Genomic DNA, 11769 nt, shown 5'->3' with positions numbered 1-11769 from the left:
CCCATCACGCCCCAAACCCTCGTTAATCGAAGTTTTGTAGGTCACTGACATAGGGATTTAATTTAGAAGTTAAAAAAAGGTAAGGTTGGTGTGGAGACCGTATGTGCTACGTTTACATCGTTAAAATAAAATTGGAAATGAGTAAATTCAGTTGAATGTATTCGTTAAAGCCGAAAGAGCTTTAACAAAAAAAGAAGTCACTATCACCAAATTACTCCGAGCGCGGAGAGCGAGGTAAATATATCATCGAGCGCGAAGCGCGAGATCCAACAGTCGCGCGCCCAAGGTGCGCTCAAACTTACGAGGGAAGCGAGCCGCGAGCGCAGCGCAACAGTAGAATGTGCCCGCAAGGCGGGCGGTTTAAAAAATTTTTTTACAGTAGGAGCATTTTAGGGTGGTTATCCAAATTGGGTCGTAGAATTCTTGGTTTTCTTTTCAGAAATCTTATAGATTATCTTCTTAAATAGTTACATTATGTGAAAACTGTCCTGAAGCCTACAAGTTTGACCAACTTATTTTTTACTTACATCTTCGGATCTCGTTGATATTATTATGAGATAGATTGAGGTAGACCAGTTTTTTGCCTCCTACAGTGATGTCGAAAGTGAGAACTGGTATTTTATTGTAAGAAAGATCGATCTCTTTCAATTTGTAAGGTATCCAAGGATCGTTTGGAAATGTCTTTCTCGTGATGAAGGCCATTTTATTGTGGCTGAGATTCACTCTCTCCAGGGAGAGACAATCATCCAATAAACCGTGCGTCTTATTGTCAATTTTTTCCAAATTGTTGTATGATAAGTCCAAGGTTCTCAAAGAGACAAGGCTTTGGAATGCTCCGTTGGGGATATAGCTTATGTTGTTGTTGGTGAGATTTAAAGTCAACAGCTGCAAAAATCCCTCAAAAGCACGTTTACTTATGTTGTGAATCTGATTATCTGCTAGATTGAGTTCAAAAACTATTGGCAGTCGTCCAAAGGCTCCTTTGTTTAATTCTGTCAATTTATTTCCCTGGACATGTTTAATAAATTATATTAAGTAAAATTTGTCATATAAATATTAATGAAAGTAGATAAATCCTTTATTATTGGAAGGAACTTAGATATATACACCATTAAGCCATTTTCCTTTCGGGGTAGACGTGACTCACTTGGTGGGGAAGGTCTCATTCACACATTCTAACATTCTAACCATTCTTTCCGCGGTCTACCTCTGGGCACGCTGCTATTTACTTTGCCTTGATACACTTGTTTCGTTAGTCGTTCATTTGGCATTCTCTCAACATGTCCGAACCATCTTAACCGATTTCTTTCCCATGTGTCTACTAGAGTCTCTTCTGCACCACATTCTTTTAGAATTATCTCGTTAGTTACTTTGTCCATCAATATAATAATAGTTACGATCAGTTTCGGGTAAGTTGCTTTTTTTAAAGTAACTTGTTGAAGTTACTAGGTAAAGTAACTTCAAGATACATAGAAAGTTACTTTTTCACTTCCCTAATTTTTTAATTTAAACTTTAAAATAACTAAAATAATAATTCATAAAATTGTGTGTTGTGTACCTAGGAGTGAAACAGTCGTTTTAAGAAAGTAGTTCAACTTCAAACCAAACATTTAAATTATCAACCAAAAAGTTTATTTTAAACTAAATAGTTGAAAATTCTACCAAAATATTTTAATTTTAAAAAATAGAAGAATTTTCAATAACAGAATTACATTTCCAAAAAATGTTAATTTTCAACCAAATAGTTTCCTTTTTTACCGAATAATTAGAATTTACTGCTGAAAAAAAATGAAACAAAATAGTTATATTTTCAACCAAATAGATGACTTCTCTGCGTAAAATACAAGACTTGATATTATTTCTACCAAAATGGATTTTAGTTTGAAATCAAAGTTTAATTTAACCAAAAAAGACCAATTTTCAACAAAACAGGTAAATCCTCAACCAAACAAGATTAATTTTCTATCAGAATACTTTAATTTTGAAAAAAGGGAATTTTTTACTAAAAGAGATCAATTTTGAAACGGAAAGAACGAATTTTTAACCAAGAAACAAAATTCGTAACGCAGTTTAATTTTTAAACCAAAAAGACGACTTATCTACAAAACAAATGAAGTTTCAAGGAAAAATTATGCATTTTCAACAACAAAATTAATTTTCAACCAAATAGTTGGACTTTCTATCAAAATAGTTACATTTTGAATCAAATACACGAATTTTAAACAGAATGGTTGATTTTTCATTCCGAAAATATAATTTTCAACAAAAATGTTAATTTTCTACCAAAAAGTTTAATTTTCTAAAAAAAAAAAGAATTTGAAACAAAATATCTGAATTTTCAACCAAAAGAGATGAATTTTTAACTGAAATGCTGAATCTTCAACCAAACCATTGAATTTGTAACAAAATAGTTCAACTTACAATGAAGTAGTTAAATTTTCAAACAGAAAGACGAATTTTCAAAAAAAGAGTTATGTTTCCAACAAAAAGTTTGATTTTCAAACAAATAGTTGAATTTTCTACTAAACTATATGATATTTTTAACAAACACATGAATTTTCACCCAAAATATATGGATTCTCAACGAAAAATAAAATTTATTCCTACCAAAAAAGATTTAAATTTGAAATCAATCAATCTCGCTAGAATTTAACTAAAAAGACTAATTTTCAACAAAATAGCTGAATCCTCAACCAAGAGAGATTAGTTTCTTATCTATAACTGACAAAAAACTGAAAGTAACTTCAAAGTAACTTAATTTAAAGTTGCAGTCTTATGCAAAAATCGGAACTAAGTTACATTACAAGTTACTTTTTAAAAAAGTAACGAAGTTAATCCAAAAGTTACAAATAACATCAGCTTGCAGTAACTTGGTTACTTGTAACAAGTTACTACTTAACGCTGGTCACAATATACACCGAACTCTGGGTTTCAGTCCAGTTTCAGAACCGTTTCCTATTAGAGTACATAATATTGCGCAATCTCCGCATGTGAGTATCCGCGCACTGAGCCTTTTCACTACGCTGCTATTACTTTTAGGCAAGAGTCGCAGTCTTCTCTCACCTTACGCTTTGAGAATTTAAAGAGAATTTATAAGCATTTTGAATCTGGATTCAAGAAATCGTATTTTCTCTCTTGATTAATAATAATTACATTATTTAAATTTCACCGAAAAAAGTGTCGCTTTAAATTGAAAAGGGCGCTTAATTTAAGCGGAAAAGGAACTCAAAGTAATAGAAAACATATTACATTAAACAGTGCCTTATTAATAAATGTGAATCATAAAATCATAAAAATATGAATTTTCAAACAAATAATTAGTCAAATTTTCAAACCTAAAAGATTTATTTTCTACCCAAACGGACTCATTCTCAACAAAGTACATGAATTTCCATTTAAAAAAGATCAATTTTCAATAAAAACTGGAATAGCTCAAATTGCAGATAGAAAAGTAAATTTTAAACAAAATACGAGTTTTCAGCAAAATTAATTAATTTCCAACCAAAAATATGTATTTTTGACCAAATAGTTGAATTTTCATCTGAAAAGATAAATTTTCTATATAAAAAAACGAGTTTTTAACGGAACATGTTTTTTCATCCCAAGAAATGAATTCTTAACAAAAAATAGAGTAGTTAAGTTTTTTACAAAATAGGACATTTTTTAACGAAAAAGATTACATTTCTATCAAAAAAGGTCAATTTTTCACAAAAAAATGAAATGGGTCAAGTGAATTTTCAACTCAAAAGATAAATTTTGTATAAAAAATAAAATACTTAAATTTTCAGTTTGTAAAATAATTTTTCAACCAAAAAAGGAAATGAATATTCAACAAAATAGTTAATTTTTCAATCACGTAAATTAGTTTTCAACCAAAAAGATGAAGTTTTAACTAAAGAGGTACTCTTCTGCCAAAAAAGACGGATTTTGAACAAATAAATGAATTTTCATCTATAAAAGATTAATTTTTAACAAAAAAATAGATAAATTACATTTTCAGTGGAAATCCTAGTTTTCAATGAAATCAATGTAAATTTTCAAGGAAAAAAGTATAATTCTCAATCAAGAAGATAAAATTTCAATAAAAAAAATCAATTTTCAACAAAAAATGGAACAGTTTATTTTCAGTTACAAAAATTAATTATAAATGAGAAGAAAAATGTTAACCAAAATGATCAGTTTTCAACCATAAGATGCATTTTCTTCAAAAACATACGAATTTTCAACAAAGTGAAAGATTTTTAACCAAATATTAGATTTTTTAACGAAATTCTCAGGCATAAAGAGTTAAAGAGGTATTAGCCACCAATGATGTTAAATATTCTCCCAAAAAATCGAATTTTTAATAAAACACAGGACTTTCAAAACAAATATTTGAACTTCCATCTTAAAAAGATAAATTTTGAACTAAATATGTAGGAGTTAAATTTTCAATTAAAACAATGATTTTTTAACTAGAAGCCATAATTTTCAACAAAGTGATTAAATTTTGAAAAGAAAAAAAGGTTGATCATTTTGAATGTATATTTTACATATTTTTATAATTTCTTTATATTATATTTTCAACCAAAAAGGATGAATTCACGACAAAACACTTTATATTTGATATTTGAACCAAACAGGATTTTAATCTCGTAACAAAAAATATGAATTTTCATGAAAATAGTTTGAATCCTCAAACAAAAGATATTAATTTTCAACAACATATTTGCGATTTGTAGCCTTAATAATACAACTAAGGGCATGTGATACATCCAAATACCTATATTACCGACATCACTTTATTAGTTCACTGAATATTTTTTTGAACCTAAGAACTTTTTTTTGTAAATAAAATATCGAGCTGAATCTTTGGAAAATGTATTAGAGTACAATAAAGTACGTTTAGGTACTTCATTTGGATGGGAACTTCACTGAAATTGATTTCATCTTTTTTCTGAACCTTTACATTTTTTGAACTTCGAACTTTTTTTATACATAGAATATCGATCTCAAACTCTGAAAAATGCAAGAGCCGAAAGAAAATTCAGTTACAATAAAAAGTTTTAAAATAAAAGATTTTAAAAAAAATTCCAATTAAATCTTATCCGGAACATAACAAAGGACTCACAAGGTAGTGCGAGCCAGCTGTTAGAGCTTCGTCTAGTGGCCGCCAGGGTACCGGCTCATGCCGATGGAATTGATAGCAGAGTCCTTTGTTGCGTGCCGAATAAGATTTGGTGGAAATATTTTTTTTACACCTTTTATTATTAAACTTTGTATTCTAACGTAGTTTTCCAAATGAAGTATCTAAACGTACTTTATCATACTCTAATACATTTCCCAATGTTTCAATTCGATATTTTATTTACCAAAAAAGTTCTTAGGTTAAAAAAAATATTCAATGAACTGATAAAGTAAGGTCGGCAATATAGGTATTTGACTGTGTCACATGCCCTTAACTTCAAATTTATTTTGAATTACCTGATCTGTAGCAACTCTGTAATTTAAAAAAGTATGCACTTATTTCATTCTAGAATGTTTTTGTGAAAATATATGTAGTAATTATGGTGTATATTTGTTTAAACAACAATTGCTTTAATATCTACTAAATGCTGCGAGTATTTTTGAGATCATTTGCTTAGCTTAAATTCTTGGGCAAGACCGAAACCGGGAGGATATAATTCGAGAGTTCGGTGTAATACAAAAGTCCTATATATTTCCAGATACAACTGGACTTAGAATTTGTTTGAAAATATAAGTCTTACCTGAAGATAAAGATACTGTAAACTAGTGAGTGTACTTAAAGCTTCCCATGGTGGTTTCGAAATATTATTTTCCTGTAGATTCAAGGACCTCAAAGTCAGTAAATTATCGAAACATCCATGCCTCAAATTATCGCCTAATCTGTTTTTTGATAAGTCCAGTGTTAAAAGTGCATTCATAGACGGCCAGGTTTCCTCAGTGGGAATTTCTTCTAAGGAATTTTCAGAAAAGTCGAGATGCCCAAGGGAAATAGGCAATTGGAAAAGTTTTGCCAGGCTATTGTGCTTGACTGTCAGGACGCTGAAAAATGACACAAAATTGAGATGCTAGAGGACTTTTAAATAAAAAGGTGTTTACAATAGAAAATTCTCAAAATTTTAGTAAATTATTTGGCATTATTTACCTGCAGCTAGCCAAACGAGTTAGACTGCCTCGAGATATTTCTCGCAAGCGATTATAACTCAAATCCAATTCGAGTAAAGTAGGAACTGGTCCAAAAGTCGACGGCTGAACTTTTTCCATCGAATTATGGGACAAATTTAAAAATCGGAGACTGAATAAAGTTTGAAAAATTCCATTGTGTATTTCTGATATATTATTGTATGATAAGTCTATCGTGTGAAGCTCATATAATTTGGGAAATGTATTTTTTGGCACTGATCTTAAAGAATTATGGGACACGTTCAAAATTCTGATAGAAATCATATATTGCAAAGGAACCTGAGGATATAAGAACAGTTGGAGAATTATTTAAAAATAAAAATAGATTCGAATCTCGATTTAGTAAGTCTGGATTTAGTTTTTCCGAGAATCATTAACGCTGCACAGTGGGCTGATTCGGGAATTTCCCATTTAAAATCACATAGATACAGCCTACAATTCAGCAATAGATGCTTAAGAGCTTCTATGAATTTAATTTTTCAATTTTTATTCTCTATTTTTATACAAATAAACAAAGAGCGAAAATGAGACTTTTCTCATTAATATTTCTTATCTTTAAATAAATAACTTAATTACCCGAATTTTTAATCAAAATGAATGTCGACATATCTAAAGAATATAAATATTATTAATATAGATATTGAAATTTGTTTATTTTATAAGTAACTTATATAAACAAAATGCATACTATAGGCATTCATTGGCCGAAAGTAATCGTTTTTCTTTCGTAGTACTTTTAAATTATATAAGTGGTACTAATTAGTGATAAAGATTGGTCCTTCGATATTATTTGTTAATTTTATAAACAAATGCATATTTTGTTCATTTAGAGATAGGAAGTAATCATTTCTCTTTCCGATTGTCTTCAAATTCTATAAGTGACGATGTTTAGTGGTGAAGACTTATCGTTCTATATTACTTGTTTCTTTTATTAATGAATCCATAGTTTAGCAATTTATAGACAGTTTGGATTCTATTTCTTCTATAACATCATAAAACATTTCTAGTGATATCATTTGAAGGCAATAATAAAGTGAGATTACTTTCTGTCTACAAATGGTTAAACAAATAATATCGAATGACAAATCCTCATCACTAAATATTACAGCTAATTTAATTTTAAGACGATAAGAAAGTAAAACGTTTAATTTATGTCCGAAAGTGACCAAAATATGCATTTATTTATAAAATTCACTCATAAAATAAACAAATAATATCGAATGAGAAGTCTTCACCAATAAAAATCATCAGTTGTATAATTTTAAGTCGATCACAAAGAAAAACGATTACTTTCTGCCTATAAATGGACAAACTATGCATTTGTTTATAAATTTTGCTTATGAAATTAACGAATAATATCGAATGACAGTTATTCATAACTAAACACCATCAATTATATAATTTCAAGGCCTCAAGAATGAAAAAAAAATGACTTCCTATCCATAACTTGCCAAAATACGCATTTGTTCATAAAATTTGTTTATAAAATGAGTAAATAATATCGATGAACAATTTTTCGTCATTAAATATCACTACATCTGTATTTTGAAGACGCTTAGGGAACAAAGCGATTACTTTCTATCCATAAGTGGCCAACCAGTGCATTTGTTTATAAAACTTCTGTATAAAATAAACAAATAATATCGAATAAAAAATACTCATGACTAAACATTAAAATTTATATAATTTGAATGCCTTAAAAATGACGAATTTACTTTCTGCCCATAAAATGCCAAACTATACATTTGTTTATAAAATTTGTTTATAAAATCAACAAAAAATATAGACGGACGATTCCCCGTGCCTAACATCACTATTTATGTAACTCGAAAAGGCTGAATGAAAAAAAAAAACGTTCTATAAGAGACCAAACTATGCATTTGTTTATAAAACTTGTTTATAAAATAAACAAATAATATCGATGGGCAATTCTTCGTCACTACATATCACTACTTATGTAATTTAAAGAAAATCAGAGAGAAAACGATAATTTTCTGTCCATAAATGGACAAACTATCAATTTGTTTATAAAATAAATAAATAATATCGATAGACAATTTTTCGTCACTAAACATCACTAATTATGTAGCTTGAAGACGATTAAAGAGAAAAAGATTACTTTCTCTATGTAAATAACCAAACTATGCATTTGTTTATAAAATTTGTTCATAAAATAAAAAAATAATATCGACTGACCAATCTCTATCGCTAAGTATTACCACTTATATCATTTAAAGGTGCTCAAAAAGAAAATGATTACTTTCGGCCAATAAATTCCTAAACTATGCATTTCTTTATATAATTTGTTTATAAAATAAACAAATTACACCAAACAGCAAATTTTCATGATCAAAAAATATCGTTTTGATCAAATCAAGCAATTTCAACTTACAAATACACTTTGTCTGAAAAAGTTTTACGATTTGATATTTTGTTAATATAATTTGTTTATAACAATTAGATTTGATATCCTGTTAATTATTTATATCCTTTAGAAATTTCGACATTTATATTCATCGAGAATTAGATTAATTAGGTTATTTATTCAATGATAAAAATAGTAATAAAAAACGTCTTATTTTCACTATTTGTTTATTTATATAAAAATAGATAATAATAAAAATTGAAAAATCTAATTCTCAGACGTGACAAAACAGAGAAAGAAGCAGGGGAGAGACGAAGCAGTTCCGAGACTCTAGATTTATGATCACACTCAGCCCCAAAACCGACTCTAAATCTAGATTTGACTCTAGTAAAATAGAAACTCATCACAGAATTTAGTCTTAACTTTAAAATATATAATTTTTCATACCTGGTTTAGTGATGTTAGGGAATTGTGACTAAGTTGTAGTTGATCAGCATAAGTATGCTCGTCAAAAGCGGCTTTCGAAAAATCGGTTAATTTATTGTGACTTAAATCCAAAACTGTAATATTCGCACAATTTTCAAATGCGTTTGTCTCGATTTGCGATATTAGGTTGTGGGACAAATTGACTTTTACTGAAGTTAAATCCTTGAATGCCAGCTTTTCAATCAATGCGACCAAATTTCCAGACAAGTCCAAATCCTTTTTGAATAATCAAAGAAAAAAGTGAATTATAGGTTAATTATATTTTGTTTCAATAATAATTTTTAAATAGTTCCATCAATTTTACCTCCGCATATCTCAGTTGGTTAAACATTTGATAATCTATTTTTTTAAGTTGGTTTCGCGCCAAGTCGATTGTTGCAACTTTAGAGACTGATTCGAAAGTACTACGGCCGACGTCATTGATTAAATTATCACTTAAGTACAATCTCCGTATCTGCCGCATTCCTCGAAAAGTGTTAGCATCCAGTTTCCGTATTTTATTGTGACTTAGATTTAACAACAGAAGCAGAGAGTTCCTAGCAAATGTCCCCCTGAAATTGAAAGAGATAATTTTGTAATATTTTTATTTTTTAACTTGATGAATGTTTTTTGAAATTTTAGCCTATAAGTATGGACGTGCGGTCTGTAGACCGTAACCCGCTTTCGACATGGGTCTCTCCCCCCTCTGGCTTTCCTCGCGGCTGCCGTTATTCGTAGATTTAGTTTCAGTTGCGCTTTGAACTTGCAATTGAAGGCTCGAAAGCAGAACCGAACGAGCGCTCGAGCAGTATGTTGGAGTGGAGATGATGCGCAGAAAACGCGACGAAAGAGAGAACCTCTTCGTTGCATTTTCTGCGCGTCAACCCATTCCTGACTACTGCTCGAGCCCTCGTTCGGTTCTGCTTTTCGAGCCTTTAATTGCAAGTTCAGAGACGGTCGGTGAGACCGCACCTCCATATTACCGTCACAATTTTATATTTATGTTTCAAAAAAAGAAAAAAAATGCAACTAAAATTATTGACAGTCAGACAACAAATTTAATTTTCAAAAATTGAGCTCAATTTTCAACCAACTCGTGAAATTTGCAACTTAAACAATTTAATTTTTAATCAAAATGTTACAGTTTATATTAAAACTACCAAATATTTAAATAAAAAATAAAAAAATTCCTCAACAACAAAAGAGTACGTTGAAAAAAGTATTTGAATTTTGAAACAAAAAATTGATTGTCTACCAAAAAAGATGAACCTTTTTTGAACAAAATACATACGTTTTAAACCTAATAGTTAAATTTGGTACCAAAATGTAGAATTTTCGAGCCAAAAATACCAATTTTTCCCGAAACAGTCGATTTTTCAACAAAAACATTAATATTCAATTGAAACGAATTAATTTTTTATCTGAGCATTTGGATTTTTAATCAAAAAAGATAAAATCTCTACAGAAAGATATACATTTTCAACAAAAGAAAACAGTTTTGTCAAGAAAGAAAAAACATTTTAATTAAATTGTTGCATTTTGAAAAAAGTAATTGAATTATGAACCCAATATTAAAATGTTGAACCAAAATAGATGAATTCTTAACCCAGTCCAAGGCCTGTAATCATTCAATAAAAAAATAATTGATAGTAATTAAGTAATGAGTTAATAATCAATATTAATACAAATTCGAAGAAATTATTTCCTCGAAATTAAAGGACAATTATTTATTTTTTATTAAATGGCTAAATTTACAAATTAACATGTTTTATTTGAACTTTGAACACTCCTTTTTCCCGGAATTTAATCAAGTTTGCTATTTAAAATTGTAAATTGTGTAAGGAAAATCGTAAACGTGGCTATTTTGCGCTGCTATGTTTATTAAATATCAAACAAAATGCATTCAGAGTTCAAATTTTGCATGTTGATAGTAAGTTTAGGCATTACATTTTTTTCGTAACAGAATTGCAAAATAAAAATAAAATGTTCACATTTAAAACCTGCATAAATGTGTAATTAACCTAAATGTCTTTTTAAATATATGACATAAAATGATTACTCCTATTATTTTGTAAAATTGTATTTAATTATTTAGAAGAATACCAAAATTAGAATAAAATGTTGGTTGCATAGCCATTTAATGCTTTTTTTAATACTCCAGACTTAGCTTTTTCTAATTGCCTAAATCACGTCAGGCGATTAGAAGATTTGTTGAGTATTCTTCTGAATGCCAGGTAATAAATGCTCACGACATATACAGGGCGGCACAGAAGTCCCGGGATGGCTGAATATTTTCTCAACTAAGATATTTTTCAGGGAAGTCAAGTTCATTCTTGAAGTAGTTTTCAACGAGGAATACAATGGTGACCTTTTCTTTGATATTGACGATGACCGTCAAGGTTTTTTTCCAGGTCAACTTTTTTGTAATGGAAACCCCCTTTTTCCAGAGACAATCGATAGAGAGGGCAATTTAAAGTTCAAATATGTACCTAGGACATAGGTAGATTGTAACCTTAACTGACACTCTAAGGTCATTTAAACTTAAAAAGGGGCTGCATACTTCTGGATCAAGGTCAAATCGCACATATGACCTCAGTACATATTCAAACCTAAAATATACAGCTCTATCGATTGCCGACGTAAAAAAGGAGGTTTTCATTTAAAAAATGTGACAATCAAAAAACAGTCAAGGTCATTCTAAGGTCATTTGAACTTAAAGAAGGTCTGCATACCCCTGCGAATAGAAACTTTTC

The 11769-nt window shown here is 29.5% G+C and overlaps 1 protein-coding gene across 1 annotated transcript in view; it reads right to left on the bottom strand.

Moving 5' to 3' along the window:
• LOC117180798 overlaps nt 1–11769 on the bottom strand; it is a 90210-nt gene that overhangs the window by 12583 nt on the left and 65858 nt on the right. The window contains exons 12-16 of the mRNA XM_033373308.1: nt 9342–9588; nt 8999–9253; nt 6149–6465; nt 5748–6045; nt 528–1008 (exon numbers count right to left, since the gene is read on the bottom strand). Of these exons, the coding sequence (XP_033229199.1) occupies nt 528–1008; nt 5748–6045; nt 6149–6465; nt 8999–9253; nt 9342–9588 (1598 nt within the window). The remainder of the gene's footprint in view (nt 1–527; nt 1009–5747; nt 6046–6148; nt 6466–8998; nt 9254–9341; nt 9589–11769) is intronic.

The sequence above is a fragment of the Belonocnema kinseyi genome, chromosome 1 (assembly GCF_010883055.1).
Source record: "Belonocnema kinseyi isolate 2016_QV_RU_SX_M_011 chromosome 1, B_treatae_v1, whole genome shotgun sequence".
NCBI lineage: Eukaryota > Metazoa > Arthropoda > Insecta > Hymenoptera > Cynipidae > Belonocnema > Belonocnema kinseyi.
The sequence above is the reverse complement of the archived record's forward strand: the minus strand, read 5'-3'. Positions and strand labels throughout refer to the sequence as shown.